The following is a 22,227-nucleotide window of genomic DNA, read 5'->3' as shown; positions in this document are numbered from 1 at the left end:
TGTCATGTTAGTTCAAGGTGTATATGTGGAGGGTTGACATGACATACGAACAATCTCCCTCCACTCCCCTCCTTTTCTCTCTCTCTCACGCTCTACCTCCCTCTTTTGTTATCCCTCTTCCTTCTCTCTCCCTTTCCTGTCCCGTCTCCTCCATCCCCCCCCCCCCCCCTTCGAATCATCCTCATCTCGCCCACTCACTCCTTCTCCTCTCAATAACATTCTCTCCCTCACTCCCTCACTCCTTTTTACTTCCACAGTTCCTTGTCTCCACATCATGTCTCTCTTCTTTCTCCTTAAATTCACTATTTCTCTCTCTCTCTCTCTCTCTCTCTCTCTCTCTCTCTCTCTCTTCTCTCTCGCTCTATGTGTTATGTTTTTATCATATTGTGAAAGAACTAAGATAGCAACTAAGAGAAAATACCATTCACGTTAAAAGTTCTGATGTCGACAAAAACAACAGTAACTGTCATCGTAATTAACCAAACAAAACAGGTACACATCTTAACGACACAGAACGAATAAAAACTGGTCCGTTTGACGTAACAAGGTGAACGGTAACTCAGAGAACAATAGACTTAAGGACCAGGCAAATAATATTTCGCCTAAACAAACCTCATCGATGGAGTCCACTTGAACTCCACACTATAAGCCTTATGTTTGCAAAGCAGTCCTTCAATAAGGACCTGGCTGCTACTCTGTAATCTACTTTGTATGTTATGACGAATCGGTCTCACAGTTCAACAAATTGCAGTGGTGTGATTATAAAAGGCATTTTCATCTGGGTCTTATATCAAGGGAGCACGGTAGCCTACAGTAGCGTAATGCGCTGTGCAGAGTTGCACCCCCATGCATGTCAGACGCCAATTGATTGCGGGTTCGTGGCTGTCGATGCATCAACATGGGGAACTTTTAACACACACATCGCTGCGTGCATACCTAAACAATAACAACCGAGACGCCATGATAATTTCGAAATACTTTCCAAAACGGCGTTAAACCGAACTCACTCACACATAGGAATGTTGAAATAAACCAGTTGGGACAGAAGCCAACTTAACCGAATCTAAGTGCAATATATATGAGTGTAACAAACAGCAAAATGTGGTTTGACGAACGTTAATGGCCGGAAGACGTTTCCATAGGACCAGCCTTCGTTATTGCCAAAAACATCAGACTTGACCAATCTTTATTATGAGGGACACACGTTTCACTAGACTAACATTTAGTCTATGAAATCTCATCTTACACTGTACCCTTCTCGACTCTAAGATTGAACAAATAGTTTTCCCGATGCTGATTTCATGGTGGATGAGAGCTAGCTAGAGCTGGCAAGACTTGTTTTGGATACATATCTTGATTTTCTTTTTCATAAAATAAATATATTCTACAGTCACGGTGCAGGACTAACGTTTCACCCGATGAAGTAGTAAGTATTATAAAGAAGTTGACACCCGTAAATTCTCCTCCTTAACGTTTGAGTAATATCATTATAATAATGAACAATTAGGCCAGGATTACATAAATGCAACTAAAAACATTTGTTGTCAGTACTGTACTGTTACTCCCAAATCCCCCAACAACCCATCTCGAACCTTCCATTTTATGCTGCTATAGTAAAAAAATAATAAATGATAAAAAAACAGAACCTATTCAGAGGTCCATTCGAGAGTTTATTTAAACCAATGACCTGTCTAGTGGATCTTGAGCCAATACCGAGGTTCCAGCTGAAAATATTTCAACGGAGAGTGAGAGACAAGTTGGACATAATGAGTAGTTATTATAACGATTTTCTTGCTTCCCCTTCTGCCTTGTGTCATGTGCCCGATCACCACGGCACATGTCATTTACTCGTTAATACCAGAGTAGGGACATACCATAAGCGGCTTACTGATGGCGGCTTACCTCTATACAGCTGTAATTTGGCATTGCAGCAGATGTCTTTCCTCACTCAAAAACTGAAACACAATGAAAAATCATGGAGTGGAAATGCTGTAAAGTACGATCCGCGAGACACTAAGAAATTGGTGTACTTTAAGAAATCAGGATACGAATTTAATGTTGGGTATTCCTTTGAATATGTGATGTAGTTCCATACGCATTTTCCCCCAGGAAACATACGGACTTAAGAGAAAGATTGCACCTCAAAGAATCATTAAGTCGAAGTGACTGTCATATTTGGTTGTAATTCTTGGTTAACTCATTGAGTGCAAAGCACAACTCGGTACTTTTCAATTAACAAGGCTGATGAAAATATAACTTGTATTATTTATTCATCATGAAACAAGCATCTTGTTCTATCGTGTGACCAGTTCATTCCTAGCACTATCAACGTCTTTTGCGTATTCCGCAGTTACATTCGTCACCACTCGCCCCTTTCCGTTACCAGCAAAAAGACTCGTCCCCCTATCGATGTATGTCATGTGCGAAAATACGACAAACCAATCAGAATACGCGTATAACTTCAAGTTCATCGCTCAAAGAATCCCTCAAGAATTTTGTTTTAAATTTTACACATGTGTTGCATCTTAAATATACCCAAGATACAGTTAAATGTGTTCAATCATATTGTATAATACCGCATGTTCTGATGTGTTTAAAATTGCATCTGAAATATACATAATATATGGGGAAATATACGTGAATCATTACGCAACGAGTTAACAATTCTTTTAGCTATGCCCGTTTGCGTTTAGACGGAACCCAGTCGCGAAAATGGCCACGACAGGGGCATGAGTTGCTATTCGGCTTGTCCCGGAATAACACGAGTTGGTCACTGTTAGCCTAGCGGACACCAGTAATATTAAATAATGTGTTGGATCACTTTAAATACGCGTTGTCCAGTTATTTCAATAGGACATAGATTATAAACTATTTGAAAACGCCAAAGTAACTAAAATACTTCGCTCTTCTCTTCGACCTCAGGCCCTTGTTATCAGACCTCAAACACCCGGGTTCCAGAGGATTACATTTCATAACCATCACCGTGTTATGCTGTTAGCTTATCTAGGAGCTGGAATCACACGACCAGAGTCATATCACCAGTGGTCATCTGACCATAATACAGCTGCCGGTATTATTTACGAACCAATAAAACAGACAAGATGATGACCACCCATTTTGTCTTCGTATTGTGGATAGCACGAACTATTAACAAAGGCAGCGGTACCATGGAAACAACTTGTCTGTGGTTATAATAGCCTTCTTTATCTTTCTGTAAACATTAACTATACTTCCCACTTCATTGACGGGTGACGTCACGTACAGAACTTGGTTTATTGGTAGACACAGTCCTCTAGTTATTGGGATGGTTTCTGCGCCGATAGATCGTTGTTTATCGGTGTAGTATATAGTACGGCCCCGTCATCAGTTTATGGACAATCTAGCCATATAATGCTGGTTTATATGCTTTGGTCTGATTCGCCGTGTATTTTGAGCGACTGTGGTAAATGTCACCCCGACTTGATATAATTAAATGTCTGCAGGAGACAACTGTTCGTCTCTATATTCCCGATGGCACCATCCTCCTTGTGAATAGTGGGGTTTCAGCAATAGCCATTTTCAAGTTACTTTGTCTTTTGCACATGGACTTAGGCAAGTATGGAATAAGACTCATCTCAAGGCAGAACTGAAAGATCCCTCAGCCTCTTTTGAAAGGAATAACGTTTCAGAACACGAACACGGGAGAAAGTTAGCTTTGTTTGCTGGTGAGGGGCGGTGGTGGAGCCAACGTGATTAAAGCATTCGTTTGTTGCGCCGAAGGCCCGAGTTCGATTCCCCACATGGTTAAAATGTGTGAAGCCCATATCTAGTGTTCCCCTCTCTGATATTGCAAGAATATTGCTAAAAGCGACAAAAACCATACTCACTCTCTCACTTGTTCACTGTTGCCTATAATGGACATGCTGCATGTGTTGAAGATCGTTATAGAGTAAAGATCTCCTCAAAAGTTGTTTGATTTGAGTTTCAACATTCAAGACCTCGGTAAAGCTTTCAAAAACGTTTTATGGTAGACGTGTTGAGACAAATGTGAAGCATCTGTGACCAAAATTATGTCCGATGCAATTCCCCATTTTGACCATGTGTTTCCATGTGTTTTGTTCAGGTGAACAGTTGACTTGCCTTTGCACGTGTTTGCGAAGGGTACCACCTGGTGGGGCAGGATAGGTTAAACTTCACAAACGGATTGGTATCATCACGATTTGATAGTAATTCATAAACACATGCTTATTATACAGTCGGAATCGTACATTCGAGTAAATCTCTCAATATGAACCCGGGTATAAGTGGTCTCCAGTAACGTATGCTCGTTGTAAGACACGACTAAATGGATCGGGCTGGGCTGATTGCGTTTCACCCTGCCCCATGTTATTGGTCAAACTTTCAGTCACCGCTTTGTCTGGTCCATGCGTATTCACAGGCCATTGTGGTGTAACTGGAATGTTGCTGACTGCAGCGCTAAACAAAAAGCAGATTTTTGTGAGTCATGATTTACAACGAACTTATGTCATCAGTAGCCATCCGCAGTGAACTGAAGCTGCTTTTGTTTTCAAAGGCACATTCCCCGAGATCGGCGTGGATTTGTAGATTGTACCCCGAGCACATGCTGGACATACATTTACGGTTACAGATAATAGGCTTCAGTTTCTCCATTCTGATTCAGTCCCTCCATTATGATTCAGCTTCTGCGTTATGATTCAGTTTCTCATGATGATTCAGGTTCTCCATGATGATTCAGTTTCTCCATTACGATTCAGTTTCTCCATGATGATTCGGTTTCTCCATTATGATTCAGTTTCTCCATAATGATTCAGTTTCTCCATTATGATTCAGTTTCTCCATAATTATTCAGTTTCTCCATTACGATTCAGTTTCTCCATGATGATTCAGTTTCTCCATTATGATTCAGTTTCTCCATTACGATTCAGTTTCTCCATAATGATTCAGTTTCTCCATTACGATTCAGTTTCTCCATGATGATTCAGTTTCTCCGTTATGATTCAGCTTCAGCATTATGATTAAGTTTCTCCATTATGATTTAGTTTCTCCATTATTATCCAGCTACTCCATTACGATTTAGCTTCTTATTCTCAAGAATAAATCAGCATACAATATAATCTTCTTTCATATGGCGTTACATATTTTTTGTATCTCCATCAGACACCAGAATTGTGAAGATATGATTTATGTTCTGAAATACATGTAACTGAACCCTACTTCGACTATTGAAGTTCAACAACAAACCAAAGGACTTCTTTATGCAAGGAGACAAACGGTTTACTTTAATTTCACACTCCTATCACATAATACCTACCTGACTAGTTCTGTTAAGAAATTATCTCCACATAATAGAGAACAGCATATTGATTTTATTTGGTCCTCTACTAAAGTCAATTATGTTTAGTTGAGATAGTTGTCTGTCAAACAGTATCAGTTAACACGCATTATGATCTGCCCCTTTCATGTTCACTGACTTTCCTGATGAAAGCGAGAGTACAGGCAGAGCTGGAATTCAGTACGTGTTTAGAAATATTACTTTCCTGAAGACTGTATAACGAAATGAAGGACCCTTGTGTGCGTGAAGCACCGTCCAGGAGCCAGACGGATGTTCAGTCTGCAAGATGCGATTTAGCTGAGGATACGTAGGAATACCAGAATATGGGTTCATGAGGGTTGTTAATATGGCGTGTGAGTCATGATGTTTGTGAACAACTGGCACTATCTTTGAAGAGTGAGTGAGTGAGTGAGTTTATGCTTTACGTCACATCGGCAATATTTCAGCCATATCGTCTTTGAAGAGGTTAAGGGGGGCTACCTTGTACATTAATAAAGTGGTACATGTACATAACATCTACAAGTGTAATGTTAGATGTCTTTGGGGAGAAATAACATTTGCGAACGTTATTTAACACACTCATGGGTAGGAATGATGATGGTACTAAAATGAAATGAAAGTCTTATATTCTCATTTTGTTCTTGATACCATTCTTGAAATGTATGTACCCAGGAAAGATTTTCCCCAAACGCTTGATATTTATGTTGGCGTTCAATATCCAACTCCTAATGCTATCAAACATAACCAATCTGCCGGATTGGTGAATCGTTGTAACGGAGTAATGTCACTTTGCTTCGGTGAAAGCATTTTAAACAGTAATCGTTCAGTATGTGGTGTTTCCGGATTAAACAGGTTCAGAGTAACGAAGTGTCACTGTTGCTGTAAACGTCTTTTCCTGTATTGTGTGGAGAGCATAATCTTCACATTATGTTACAACGAACTGTCAATATTCTCATAAAGAAATTATCGGGCAAAAGAAAGTATACACCAATGTTTGATTGTGGTTATAAGTGAAACAAGCAAGAAATGGTTACTCGATGGTAATATATTTGATACATAGATGTGTTTTGGACTTCATCTTGGCAACTGTTTTCAGCCTAGTAACGTTTTGCTAACGCATGTAATTTGTTGGTAGAGCCTAATTTTCAAGTGTTTTGTTTCTTTTGCCTGGCAGTTTATGTTATACGTGTTGGTATCTTTTAAAGACAGTATATCCTGTTGTAATTCATTTAATAATCTTCTCATCTGAGGATAAAAAATCAGGAAGACAAAAATCTCGAGCATACCATTGGAATAGAAAGAAAGAACAATGTGCTTTGCAGCAAGGTCCTAAGAAACTGAAGACGGTTTCTTAGATGGAACTCTAATGATGTGTGTTTGTACATGTACCTTTCTTTCAGGCCTGTATGAAAGGAACTAATATCAGTTAGTTCTGTTGAGTATCTAAAAAATCGTTTCATTGTGACATTCACTATTACCCTAACACCTTTGTTTTATGGTTGCAGGGTATGGCCACAGCACACCGCAAACGGTCGGAGGAAAGATATTCTGTATGTTCTATGCCTTGGCAGGGATCCCCCTGTGTATCGTCATGTTCCAAAGTGTCGGCGAGAGACTCAACACTTTCGTCACATTTGTCCTCAAGCAGCTAAGGAAGTGTTTCAGGATGAAGAATACAGAGGTTTCTCAGACTAATCTCATCCTCGTGGCCATGAACCTGTCCACCATTGTACTGACCACAGGAGCAGCGGCCTTCTCCTATTACGAGGGCTGGGAGTACATCAACTCGCTCTATTATTGTTTCATCACTCTTACAACAATCGGGTTTGGGGATTTTGTTGCGCTCCAGAAAGATAATGCATTGGAGTTAAAACCTCATTATGTGGCGTTTAGTTTGATATTTATATTATTTGGCCTCACAGTGATATCCGCCGCCATGAACCTTCTTGTGTTACGATTTTTGACGATGAATACCGAAGATGAACGAAGGGCGGAACTGGCTGCTGTTGCGGCTGCACAGGGTGCTGTGCGGCTGGACGGGGACGTTATTACTGCAAATGGCAGTGTGGTTTCAGGTGCTCAGGAAACGCCTGAATATAACGATCTGATATCAGTATGTTCTTGTTCATGTTATAACCTTCGATCTAAACATAAACCCCGGTATAAAGTGACTCGAGGACCGGGAAAGATCGCTCATCTTCTTCCCATGAAGTCCTCAGCAGCAAAAGAGGACAGTCAAAGTGGTGGGGTCGAGGATACGAACTCCTATTTGCAATGGCAAATGCTCTCCCGGAAACGAGCTTCGATATGACGGCGGATATGGTTAAGACGCCATGTTTGATATTCCATGTTAAAGTGCGCTTTGTTGACTACGGGGGCGAGTGTGGCGCCCTCTGGTGTGTACATATTTCATATTCTACTACCTCTTCAATCGGACCCTGATCTGATAATGGATTTCGTTACTTCATTTACTTGATTGCAAGGTCTTCCGTCATATCTTATCTTAGCTCACCTTACCGGCAGATAGCTGAACGGACGAGTTGTTAGCTCACCTGATGAGCACAGTGATGGATGGATGGACGCATAGAGAAATATAACTTGGATTATATATACATAGATGTGTGTTGACAGTGTTGATTTGAAGTTGACAGTTATGGTGAATCTGGAAGGGTTTCACATGTTTTAGTGTGATTCTTTGTGAAATGTTTGTTTTAAAGCTCAACTATCAAGCATTACCCTATGTTATTAATGCAATATTATCGGTGTTGCCCCACAATGAGGGAGTTTAGGGTAAAATGTTTGTATATGCGGAGTAACAAAATAAAAATTGTTCAGAAGAAGGGAGGAGATCGTTAATGGCATGTAAATATACTGAAGTAGTGTAACATCCTAAATTATATATTATTCTTGACAGATATAACCAAACGAAAGATATTTCAGTATATTGTCAGTGGCTCATGATACCACTTGTGATAGCTTTGACATTGTGGGTACCGGGAGTTATTTCACGACATACATTTAGTCGTAAAGGAAAATAGGTTTTACCTCTGTAATAAGCACAGATGAGAGGTGTTCGCATCTTTCTACATCCACACCTGTTCTCTCTTATTACACTTTTTCCTTTAATCAACCCAGTTAGGAAACTAATTCCGAGATGATCGCGAGTTTTTACATAAATATAAGTGAGACATTTGGATATCATATGTTCCATCTAGGCCATGTTGGATTGTCCATTTGTTTCAACCCGTTCTGGTACAGCAAATACTATTATTGTCAATCATGTTTTGTCAAGTGATGAACAACAATCTATAAAGGCATTCTTTGACGTCTGTACATGAAATTATTCCTGACTTCAGTCCAACATGTTTGATTGATACAATTCTTTTTCCCAATGACAAATAATAAAAATGTATCTATTTCTCAGGCACGTGCACATTCATACACAATTTGTACCTTTTGAAAATGTTCTCCTTGTATGCAAATATCAGATGACTTATTCAAAGATAGCCACAACACAATGACAATAGTTTATCTTTCATATATTTCTTAGTGAATAGTGTTTACGTCTCCGATTGAAACTGTACGATCACGTTGTGTTTGTTTCCTTTATTCAATTTGAAAAATAATTCATTTAATGCTCTTTTCACCATTTCTAAGCTTCTTTGACACGTTTTTATACATTGTGCTAAAATCGCATGGCTGGTTTTGTCAAGCGGGTTATATGTTTTATGATATATTAAGTAAGTTAATGACAGAAGATTAATACGTTTCTGTACGGCACAGCATTAAAATGTTGATAGATGTATATTGATTCGAAATTGAAAAGATGAAATCAGAAATCAAAGCATGATGCTCCGCACAGTGATGTCGAGGAATGCAGCATGCTCAAGTAAATTCTTCTATGAATCCCCTGTTTGTACGGAGAGTTTTTGTTTAATGTTTACAGATGTCATATCAGTACTACATATGTCGTACTTTAAGATTTACTACTTCGATTTATTTAATTTTATTCTGATCACCTTTGTCATCAACCGTTCATTTTATGTGGAATAGAATTTGTTACTATATCACCAATATCAAACCCTAATTGCATAATCATTTTCAACTAAAATATACCCACCGTCAATAGAAACGCGAATACAACACATGTTGGTTAATATATGAAGATTTAATCATATTCAAGATCTATTAGATAGGTTTGATGCACACACGAAGTTACTGGTATGTTGTGTGAACCGACGCTCATGAACGCATCACATGTGACGTCATAGATCCATGACTCGGGATCCACCATTTGTCTCGTGCAGGATTTGTGTGTAAAGTTTAAAAATCACGTGCAGCATATCGTGATAAGATTAAAGTCACTCGGTGACTGATTGTTAGTTTGTCATTAAGTGGTACACATTAGAAACATGTACATAATTCTCTATATGTTTCTATGGTTCGCGTTTCTTTTGACGGTCAGTATATTATGCTTCTTTCGAAACTATTAGACTTTATTCAATCCCATGCTTCATAAACGACAAATGAGTGAAAGGAAAGAAATGCCTCGTGTTCACGAACCATATCTTATCTTGAGCACCCGAAAACATATTTTTGATTATTTACATAGCAATAATATTGATAAGAATTCTAGCAATCTAAGAATTATCATCAGTTATGATTATTATTTATACGCACCATTTATGACACATCAACCTATCAATTGTTTCTGTAGTTAACAGAGAGAAACAATCATATTATATGTACGCAATATGTTTGCTTGTTGACATGGCTTAGTTGTGTGCATTTCTTAGCTTGCAATTACAGGATGTAAAATGGGGGTCTAATGTGGTGTGATGAAGTACTTGAGGTGACACTGGTTTCTTGCCATCCCAAGGTCACCTGAGGCCATCCAAGGGCGATAAGAACAAAGCTGCAAATGAGGTCAGGGTGAAGGTCAATATCTGCTCAAATTCATAGCGTAGATTTTTTTAATATCGAAACTTCGCTTTTTTTTACCTCGTTGTCTTCATATAGGAATTTTCTTGTTCCGTGTTTAGCATTATTTGCAACTATTTTCAAAACTAAACCTTTGCAAGTGCATCACTTTCTTCGTAAAGGTTATACCGATCGTGTAGTTCTGCCACACATAACAATGGCATATTGGCATGTCATTGTAAGAATAATTTATTATACCTTGCGCGATAGGGCCGAGAAATTACATAACATATCATTAAATATGGCTATAATGGGTCGTATGTTTTATTATATCCGTCAAACAACATGCCACAGTTGACCGTCCGATGCAAACATTACCAGTTAGTGATGAGGCATATTACGTTTCACGAATACCCAAACACTGATGCATGTCACATGCATGTTCCACCGTTGAACATACCAATTAATTGTTACGTCAGTTCTTTGGGGATCTTTTTATCTGCATCCGGGAAAGAGCAATAAAGTATATCGATGGTATGAAACATATTGAAAATATACTTTTAGTTACATTGTATTGCGTATACCGTTGGAATACATACATTCTTCTATCATCCACATTCTTCTGCGCCCCGTTTATAAAAAGTGTTAGTTCCAGGAAGTTTGAAGCTTTTACACATTGTTACACTTATAATTTCAATGGAAGTTTGACAAATTTCAACTTTTGTATTGTGTACAAGAAACGGCATTATTGTTTGTAAGAATAAGGTGAAATCCATAAGTCTACCCATTTTGTATTGATTCTACAGCATCTAACGCCGGTTAAAGATGGTTTTATGAAACATTTTATGTTAGTGTGATTAGAGGTGAGGTGGGGGTTTCAGATTATTCCACTTACATAACGACGTGCATGCGCGTGTTTGGGTCAGCTTGTACGCACTTATGCCGCTTTTATAGTATTAGCCTACTGAGATACACTGCTGCAGTTTTACACGCATACCCAACCCAGACACATTATACTACAATACCAATCGAGGATACCATCTGCTAACATTATTTGGTATGAAGCGGCCAGTTGATAGAACTTCCGCTTCTCCTGCAAATTATGATAAGACGCAATCTAAGCCATCAAATGGAGAAACGTCAGTGGATAAATCAGACCGTGAAAACTACTAATATTGAACTACATGAATTCAGTTCTTAATGATACCGGGCAAACTTCACGTGTTTTAGACACACCCCGCTCCTCCATCACCCGTGAATACACGTAGAGCATAGTGCTATCTCACGTAGTGCATAGCGCTATCTGTAGTCAAGTAATGAAATGGGGTCGTGCATAACTCACGGAAATATTAAAAAAGAATTAGCCCAACTTTAACACTGTCTGATATTAACGCAGTCGATGACCGTAATTCTCTTACACGTGCAGCATGAGAACCATTGGCGTTTGTGAGATGTAATCTGAGGGCTCACTGACCCCTAATAATCGCCGGAACCAAGGGTCTGATAAAAAAAGGGATTTTAGAGCTTCTACAGTCGTAAACCCATGTGAAAAGGTAGGAAACACAATACTCGTAATAACAATGGCTTGTGAATATTTGGTTACAAATAGCGATTACTCCGAAACATTGCCGTATGCATTCACGGTAACAGAGGAACGTAGTGTATACGAACGTAAAGTACGTAAAGAAATGCCGAGGATAACTAGGTTGAGGAACCTTTCTTATTCGTGTGGCATACCCGTACGCCTGTGTCCATAATAGCTAAGTCTGAAGTCAACTATGCCTTCCATAAAACCAAAGCATTTTGTGTATGAAAATCTATCGTTGGCGAATGACCAACATGAAAATACAAATTTATGTATCGTTATGTACCTATGTATTCTAACTATACACTGTGTTATGTATTGGTCAGTTCCTGTTCCAGAGTCTGCCAAATCGTGTGATCGAGTCAGATTGTCTATATTTTGTATTTACCTGAATATTCCTTGGGGAGAACATATACCATAGCGTGTGGGGTTATGTTCATGTACCAGTAACATCCTTAGAGTAGGATTCCAGGATGTTTTCGGTTAGTGAAACTATAAGTTTCGTGCTGTGGCAGATTAATATGTTCCACTATAAGTGAAAACCTTCACTTGTGGAGAAAGATCAGGGGCAAATTCCACTGTCCAAGGTTATAAAGTATGATTGGTAGTATTTTGTAAATGTGGTGAAACTTGGTGAACTTTGTGGTACTTTGTTTCAAATGAAAGAGACATTTCTTGCATAAGTTAGTTTCTTATATGACATCGGTCATCTTGCTCCGGTTTGTGATTTTTTTCATAATACACCATATGCATGCTATGTGCTTATACATTACTTTGATTTGTTTCTTTTAACCTTTTTTTTTGACTTTTTGATTGGTGGGTATGAACGTGTGTTTGATATGTGTATGCCTTTTTTTACACAGTTTGTTGCGTGACTATTCAGTCGTGATTTTATCAGATTAGTATCATTATATTGACGCAAAAGACTATCATTATAATGACGCTAAGGAATCGGATTTGATTGAAGTTGTACCATCAGATTGTGATATGGATGGTGGACAATATAAACAAATGCAATCATTTACTAATTGCCAGATATAAACCTGTGTTGTTTATGTTATGATGCTTTCATCAGAGGTCATTTTCAGAATTTATTCAGCTGTCGAATGTTTCCTTTATATATTACCAAAGTCAGGAATGTCGACGTTTCATTAATAACCTGAATAAAGTCACTCTTGTAGATACTGAACTGCCATCCTTGAGTATCCTGTGTATTATAACGCTTTAACTCTAGTTTAGGGGCGGTGGGGTAGCCTAGAGGTTAAAACATTCATTCGTGGTGCCGAAGAGCCTGGTTCGTTTCCCCACATGGGTACAATATGTGAAGCCCATTTCTGGCGTCCCCCGCCGTGATATTGCTGGAATATTGCCAAAAGTGACATCAAAACCATATTCACTCATTATTCTATTTTGAAAATACACTACAGTATTCGCCATCTATCTTATCTTTAACTTTATACAGAATTTCTCTCGCCATGGAAGATAATTGGATAAGACGGATAATTTTAGCGTCGTGCCATTGCGAAGCTATGGTGGCGAATGGGTACTTCATTTTTTATTGTGAAACAATGTATATAATACACAGGGGGAAAAAGGAGGATACAAATTTATAGCCAGAATAATTTGGAATATTATTGAGCATTGTGTATCGAGTATGTTTTAAATCTTAATATAACTAAGAAACGATTCAATTTATTTATTCATTATAGTACAGAATCAGCTTAAAGTTGCAGATAATGTATCAACAATATACGTTAAGTTTATTCTTATTTATATAATTATATATTCATACTGATTTAAATTTATTAAACATATATAAAACGAATTATTTGATAGGCATTACTTAGAAGTTGACGGATGGCAAAGTAGAGATAATTTATGGATAACATGTTCTTTATTTACTGTAAAGGCGGCGTTTCGGTATAGATCCTTATACCTTTACTTGCTTGACAACAGTATAAGAATCTATACCGAAACGTCGCCATTACAGTAAAAATATAAGTTGTTATCCATAAATTATCTCTCCTTTGTCACATATAAAACAATCGCGTTCATCGGTCAAAATAAGGCCTCAACTATTACCTTTCACCCTAAAACTAGTACTCTCCAAAATACAAACAGATTGGTCACTGGTAACGCAGTTCTCTAACGAACTTAAACCTCAATGTAGACTTTAGACATATGTTGCAGTTCGTGGAGGCGATGTGTCTGAATGTCCACACTGTCTATGATTTTATAGCAAATCCCTGGACACTGGAACGTCAGCAGATTCTAATTGGTCATACTTAAGACAATAACTTTGATTTATCTCAACTTTTGACTGTACTATATGTTCATGTATTGTTCCTTGTCTAGCATTTAATTGCTTTGATTGCCTAACTAATGTCTTCCTTGTTATGCAGACAATGAAGGAAGGCGGTCATTATCAGTAGGGTGGCTTTGGTGTCACGTTCTACGAGTAACGCTTGAGACCCCAATTTGACCTATGAATGCGCTGTTTGTAAATTGTAAAACCTCATCTGGATTACGGACAGGTTGTTTAGAATGATTTGAATTAAGTACAACTGAGGATGTTTTCTAAATTTTAAATAATTTGAGGTTAATAATTATATCAATTTTTTTTATTAATATATCATTAAGGTTTTATGTGCAGATCAATACTAATTTGTACACAATAACAATATTACTATTGGGTAGATCTGAATATGTTTAAGAGTAATATGTAGTACATATAATAAAAAGTAACCATTGTATAAATGAATTTAAAATATGAAAAGGCATTGGCATCCATTCACAAGGGATGAATATTCCGTAGTTCCAATTTCGGAAAGGTTATTCCGAAGTTAAGAAATAAATTGAACGCAAAATGTATGAAGGTCAGCCTTACATAAACACTCGACTGAAATCAGTCGCCATTGTTTATTGCAACGCGGGAGCCTGGCGTCGTTTTCCTTTATCATCATAAAGAATCGCAAAAAATACATACTTGCAATCATCGGAATGTTATTACAGTCGATCATTCAAGCAGCAGTATATCACATTTCGTAATTTATCCGATAAGTCTTCGCTTTAAAGAACCAGGTACATCTAAACATGCTTTGCGCAATGTAGCATTTGATGATCAGGGACACTTGAGCCTGGTTACTGAAGGGAAATACACAATTTGGCCATTATACTGGATTTGAACTGAAACGTTATTACGTGAATGACACAATGGTATATACAACTGCCGTAAAATTGAAACTAATTTGATAGAAATGAATGAAATTCAATGGAACGCGATTTTGAGCAAATCCTTTCTCATACAATCTAATACAACGCTTGTATCAAGGAATAGAAGACGCTATCATTAACTTAGAGTGGGCTTTCCATTCTCGACAACTATGCGATAACACCATTGGGTGCACTGCTGCTTTAAAGGGCAGAGGACGCTGAGAGGTAATATCCAAAACACTTGTCAGCGAAAGGAAATTAGAAACATTCATTATGTATACAACGTATATATGTGTCCAACACCAGAGCAAAATTGGTCTTGGGCGCATTTCATACATTTAACCTTTCATGCTATGATTAGCCATCAAAGTTGCCCTGTGATGAGGACGAGGTTAAGGATTTATTCCAGAGATGAGAGGAAAGGGCTTCAATTCAATTATATCTGAGAATGTGTTAATATTTTTTATCAGAAATATCCCAATGATTCAAGAATTGTATGTATCTGGAACGTTTAGGATATGTATTGAACCAAGATTATTTACGTATAATTCAATTTAATGAATGTGTTGCAGGTCACGTGGAGCTGAAACAATAAGATCTAACAGAGAAAAGTGTAACTTGAATGCTATGTTAAACTAAGACACTGTGTTACCTGTTATGAGACAGATGTCTGTCCAATGTACAGCGGTAATTGCTACCAGACACATATCTGTGTTCTATCGGAGAGTTTCCACGCCCATTCACCATAAGCATTCCTCGGGGTGGGCCGACGGACAGCCATCACGTGTATAATAACATTATAACTGTTCGAATGTCTTTTGCATATAATTGAATAAAATATGTTTTACAAGTTATTCTGTAGCTTATTATTGAAACCAAAAGGAGCGTGGGTGAGTGTGAACAGGATTTACCGCCTCTTTGAGCAGTATTCCACTTATATATGACATCCTCTATATCTCCAGGACTCGCATTTCAGTTGATCTACGCTAACCCCTTCAGCCAGTCCCTTGGTTCCCGCGATTTCAAATTACCCGCCATTGATTTTGATTAACCAATTTGATTTGCTCCTCTGCGCAGTCTAATGGACCAATCAGAATGCAAGTTACAAACCGGTCTCAATGTTGATGTCAACAACATGGCGATTAGTCCCATTGATTACGATAAATTTGCAAAATATTCAAATAAACATTGAAAAACTGACTGACACTCAAAAGAAGCCCTCAGAAATATGTTTGATGGACAGGATGCCTTCATGGCCATTTAAACTGGCGGTGCCAATAAATAAAAGCAACAAAAGCATATCCATATTCATAAGAAATCTCTACCAAAAGCTGAGTCGATTGTACGATTCCTACTTTATCAAGAGCATGTGTTTGTGAATCACCATCAAATAGTGATGATATCAGATGTTCACGATGGGGTGAACGTATATGGTCCTACCGGTGGCACCCACCATCGTCACAAGTCCTCCCTTACCCATTTTTTTTTTACATATCTCCACGTTTGTTTTGCCGGTAAAATGTTAATGAAAATTGAGGGCGGGTAGTTCGAGGTAGTTCGAGATTTGCAAAAAACACGGGAATAGATCCAGGGGCTAATGTAGGTTAACCGAAAGGCGAGCCCTGGAGATATAGAGGATGTAAGTTGAATTAAGAAGGAAATCCCGAAGTGATGCAGGTCTCAGACTTTGGTGAAGCACGGGTATAGTGCTGACAAAACTAGAAAAAAATCGGGGCGAACCGGGATTCGAGCCCACAATCATAATTTTTCTGGCGTGCCCAAGGGATGCAACTCAAATTTGGTGCCTCAGACGACAGGGGTGTCATGAAAGTAAAATGGTTGTATTGTAGGGATATTGTCATATGTAGACAATGTAGAAATATAAAAAGGGAGTGGAGGATAATAACCAGTTGGCATAAAGGCCAATTTGCTGTGAAAGTTGTATGAATGGACCACTAACAATTAAATATGCTTTAAGAGTCAGGTTTCATAAGAGCCGTGAACTGATTAGCTGAAGATCAGTGTTAGAATACCGTCACAACACACACATGACTATCGATACAATACACACGTATCTACCGCTACAATACGTAGTAGTTACTGCTACAATACGCAACAGCCACCATATAGCTACTTATATAGCCAAGTAGCTACTTTGCAATTCATACGTAGAAACCGATGATAGTCTTACATAGCTATCCACATAATAACAAATACCAACAGCTATAGATAAACTACGTACGTATATGTTGATAAAATGCGTTCGTAGCTACCGATGCAATATGCACCAAGCTATAGAGGTTATCACGCGTGTGTGTTCGGGGATGGTAAATATCCTGCATTAGGAATATTGGCGAGCTAAATACATAGTGTTTATTCCTAATACAGGATATTTACCATCCCCAAACACACAAGCGTGATAACCTCTTTATCATATAATGCCATTCTTTAATTTTGTGCTTCAAAATCGCTTTCCCTCTCTCACAAACATTACGGAAACATTGCGAGTTTTTCTGGAATGCGCGCATTAATATTTATTACGTCACAGGGTAAGTGATGTGTCAGTCGGACAGTAACAGTAGCCAATATAGTTCCAACTGAAATCTGTTTCTTGTACAGTGGCGAAGCAACATATACGCAAAACAACAATTGTTTTTAATTGTCTTTCGCGGCAATCCATCGGTCTGTCCGCTAGAGTAACTGCCCTTTGTCAAAGGGAAGCTACTCTAACCCTAGTCTACTAGACGTCACGGCCACGTTCAGACGTTGTTGACAGTCGGCCTGTCCTGTCATAACGTTAAGTGTAGTCAGATGTACACACAGCCACAAAACGAAACAAGGTAACAATTCAAACATATTTCGGCCAAATCCAACTATTTTAATTTGTGGAGAAGGTTTCAAGCCGCAGAGGTCTACAAGCACATATATGGCTACTGATCCCGCTTGGATAGGCCTCGTGCCCTCGCAAAATTGTTTCGAAATTTATATCTCCAAAATTGCCAAAACTTGTAAAATGCCTTAGCTACGTCACAGTTAGACACATGTTTTCAGTATATTAGACTGTTCTTTTGATAATGATAGCAATTATCCCTGTAGTTTATCCATATTCCCGATGGTTAATTCTGACTCGATCGCCGAATGACGAGGGCGACGCCATGTTTGTTTATAAACAGTGAAAGTAGTCCCTACTTGACCTTTGATATTTGCATCTCTATCCGCATATGACCCCAACGGAAATCGTTTTTATCCGTTGGCTTTATCCAGCCGAGAAACCTACCCATTATATGATAAAATAATGTACTATCGTTGCTAAATACCTTAATACATACAGAAAGAATAAATACGTAACTACCTCTATAAAAAGTACGTGGAAACCGATGTAATACTTTTGAGTGAGTGAGTGAGTGAGTTGGGTTAAACACCGCTTTTAACAGTATTCAAGTTATATCACGGCGTGTCAGCTTTATGTGGGAGGAAAGCCCCAGGTGATGCAGGTCTCATACATTTACCACTTCGGTGAAACCCACGAGCACGGGTATGGTGCTGACAAACCTAGAAACATAATCGGGGCGAACCGGGATTCGAACCCACAGCGACTGGGCCACCCGTGCCCCCTAATACTTCCGAAGCTACCAAGGTAATATGCATCCAATAATAGTAACTAGTATGGTTTGGTAACGTGTACTGAGAATATAGCGAACACATGGTGTCATCACTGATTTTCGGTGATCCATTCATATATTTTGCACCGCTACTTTGCCTTTTCCTCCCAGTGGAATCTGTTTCGGCGGTTAATCGAGACTGGTTGTTCACTGGCGTTGGCGTTTCATGTTCGCTTTGACTTGCTTTTGTGAAACTGTAAGCATGATCATTGAACGCCAACTGTAAAATTACATACAGGTAATACAACTGATCAGATTTGCAATCGCGTCTTTCAGGAATCTGGGCATCAATAAATGTTTATAAACATTTTCAGGCAATATGTTTCCACACAGCAACAAGTTGCAAGATAATTAGAAAGTATGACTGAAACAGAATATATTGAGGTCATTTGGCTCGGTAGTGCAAAATTTGTCGTGGTCGACGCTGAAGCCCAAATATTTAACCTCCATTCTTATGATCTACACGCCGATAGGTAACGCAATTGATATTTTCTGGACCGGTTGCCGTTAATTTCTAGGGGCATAGGAGGAGGCTGGAATGGGGGGAATTAGCGGAGGTTCTCATTCTAGCTGAAGCCTTAACTAGTCGATCAATATCTGGAACAGTTTGCGACTGACCAGGCGCTACCAGTCGATCAATCGGACAATGTCCTTCAACCAAATTACGCTGTTGTCCTGTACGTACACCCTTCGCTTTCGACGAAATCAATTTACCCGAAGGCATAAACAAATTATGCAGTAATTACCATGTTAGTTAAGTCGTACTTCACTTAACTAGGAATAACCACTGTCAAAATAGAAATTAGTAATTTTCTGGACTGAAGTACTGTAATTTTAATCAACACGTATACAACATATAAAGACACAAGCACATGGTACGCCCTTTACATGGACTGGTGTACCAACACATACTGATCATGACGTTTTACAAAGTTAAAACATGTAAATACTTAATTATCACCTTCCTACAAAATATTCCTTTATGTCATACAGAAATAAAATGATCTGCTCGCCAATTTTGTGAGTGAGTGATTATTGTTTTACGCCGTACCAGCAACGTTTTTTTACATACCGTTCTGGAAACTTTAGCATCCAGAAGGGGAAGTTAAACAACCAGATACATACATACACACACACACACACACACACACACACACACACACACACACACACACACACACACACACACACACACACACACACACACACATACATACATACATACATACATACATAAATGTGTGTGTGTGTGTGTGTGTGTGTGTGTGTGTGTGAAAACAAAGGACATAGGGTCTGACACGGCTTAAAACAATAATCAATCACTCACAAACAAACAACTCAAGGAGATCATTTTATATATATAAAATCGTGAAACACGAAAACGGGATTATACTGACGAATAGAAGGCACCCACAATGTGGATGTGAGATTTGAACCCACACCAATCGCACCAATATTATCTCCTTGGTGATGAACATAATTTTGTATATGATTGGATTTGACGTTGTCTACTTGTACCGGTGATTATTGTATATGGTTTGCATCTAGGTTGACGGACGTGTCTAATGCAGAAGTATGTATGTAAAACACGACAAAGTCATCACAATCCCAACCTCCACGCCATTCAGTAATACAGAATAATTTCGTATGCCTTGATAAAAGTAGCACTCATACAAAACAAGCTATTGGCTGCAGTTAAAATACAAAACAAGCTATTGGCTGCAGTTAAAATACAAAACAAGCTATTGGCTGCAGTTAAAATACAAAACAAGACAGTGGCTGCAGTTAAAATACAAAACAAGGTATTGGCTGCAGTTAAAATACAAAACAAGACAGTGGCTGCAGTTAAAATACAAAACAAGGTATTGGCTGCAGTTAAAATACAAAACAAGCTATTGGCTGCAGTTAAAATACAAAACAAGCTATTGGCTACAGTTAAAATACAAAACAAGCTATTGGGTGCAGTTAAAATACAAAACAAGCAATTGGCTGCAGTTAAAATACAAAAACAAGGTATTGGCTGCAGTTAAAATACAAAACAAGCTATTGGCTGCAGTTAGAATACAAAACAAACTATTGGCTGTAATTACACTCCCACACCCAACCCCCACCAAATCCAGCTAAAAAAATGAAAAATACACATTGCTTATTTATCCAAAGTTATCACAAGACAGTTCTTTGTTTATGTGTGTGGAATATTTCAAACAGAGTACATTTTAGTGGCTTCTGTGTATGGCGTCAATAACGAAGCATAGCAGATATATTGGGACGTATTTATCAATGGCGGATCGAGCATTTCTAAAAGGGAGGTGTCCAAAATATGTATGATTGAATTTAATGCAAAGGTTATACACTAAAGTAGCTATTCCAGTGGTGCTTCTTTAGAAGATGGGCACCAGTTGAGGTATCAGGCAAGGTTCCCACAAACAAACACATGGAGGTATGTTGGACATGCAGGCTCACTGGGGAAGAATGATCTAAGGGAAGTAACTCCTTTTTAAGCCACCACATTCGGCGCACATAAAATATTGTTGAGCGCAAAGAAAAAGCGTTGCCTTGACTAAGGACAATACGCGGAAAACAGTTCAGAGATGAAGTTGAAGATAAATTTGTATACGGGTAAGTCAATGCGACATTGTACTCGCATGTTCAGCTTTGTGAACTTTGTGAAGTTACTCGCATGTTGCCATGGAGTTGGGATGTCTTTGTGACGACAGTTGTGGTGGTGTACGTGATGTCTTTGTGACTTACGACAGTCGTAGTGGTGTGATGTCTTTGTGACTTTCGACAGTCGTAGTGGTGTGATGTCTTTGTGACTTACGACAGTCGTAGTGGTGTGATGTCTTTGTGACTTTCGACAGTCGTAGTGGTGTGATGTCTTTGTGATTTACGACAGTCGTAGTGGTGTGATGTCTTTGTGACTTACGACAGCCATAGTGGTGTGATGTCTTTGTGACTTTCGACAGTCGTAGTGCCGTGATGTCTTTGTGACTTACGACAGTCGTAGTGGTGTGATGTCTTTGTGTCTTACGACAGTCGTAGTGGTGGAATGTCTTTGTGACTTACGACTAAGTATTATATGATATCTATGTAGTAAAACATTGTACCGATCGATGTCCAGACGTCGGTGCTGTGTCAGGTGGAAAACCAAGGCCATGTCCTTGGGAAATTAGGGCAATCATTACGTGTTAGATTGACATCATGATGATATTTTGAAAGACTTCCTTCCTGACACCTCGCCGCAGCTGTGTAATCGATGTTGCGCGAAATAAGGACGGACAACGTAGAGAGCTAACAAGTATCAAAAGTAGCCACACACCTGCCTCGTTACATTCAACCTACCCTCAGCCTGTCATAGTCACATTCAACAACATAGGGTACCCTCAGCCTGTCATAGTCACATTCAACAACAGGGTACTAACACATCTGCCACAGACACCCTCAACCTGCCACAGTCACAATGGGTACTCAGTTCCTGCTACAGTTACATTCAACGCCATAGGATACCCACAACC

General features: G+C 38.8%; 1 protein-coding gene across 1 annotated transcript in view; it reads left to right on the top strand.

The window, feature by feature from the left end:
• The window catches only part of LOC139472356 (two pore potassium channel protein sup-9-like), a 68,896-nt gene extending 53,006 nt beyond the window's left edge, over positions 1 to 15,890 (top strand). Inside the window, exon 2 of the mRNA XM_071254856.1 lies at positions 6,838 to 15,890. Coding sequence (XP_071110957.1) covers positions 6,838 to 7,643 — 806 coding nt within the window. The 3' untranslated portion in view covers positions 7,644 to 15,890. The remainder of the gene's footprint in view (positions 1 to 6,837) is intronic.
• Positions 15,891 to 22,227: the final 6,337 nt, after the last annotated feature.

Source organism: Haliotis cracherodii, unplaced genomic scaffold, assembly GCF_022045235.1.
Source record: "Haliotis cracherodii isolate W230 unplaced genomic scaffold, xgHalCrac1.p SCAF_1, whole genome shotgun sequence".
In the NCBI taxonomy this organism is placed as follows: Eukaryota; Metazoa; Mollusca; class Gastropoda; order Lepetellida; family Haliotidae; genus Haliotis; species Haliotis cracherodii.
The sequence above is the reverse complement of the archived record's forward strand: the minus strand, read 5'-3'. Positions and strand labels throughout refer to the sequence as shown.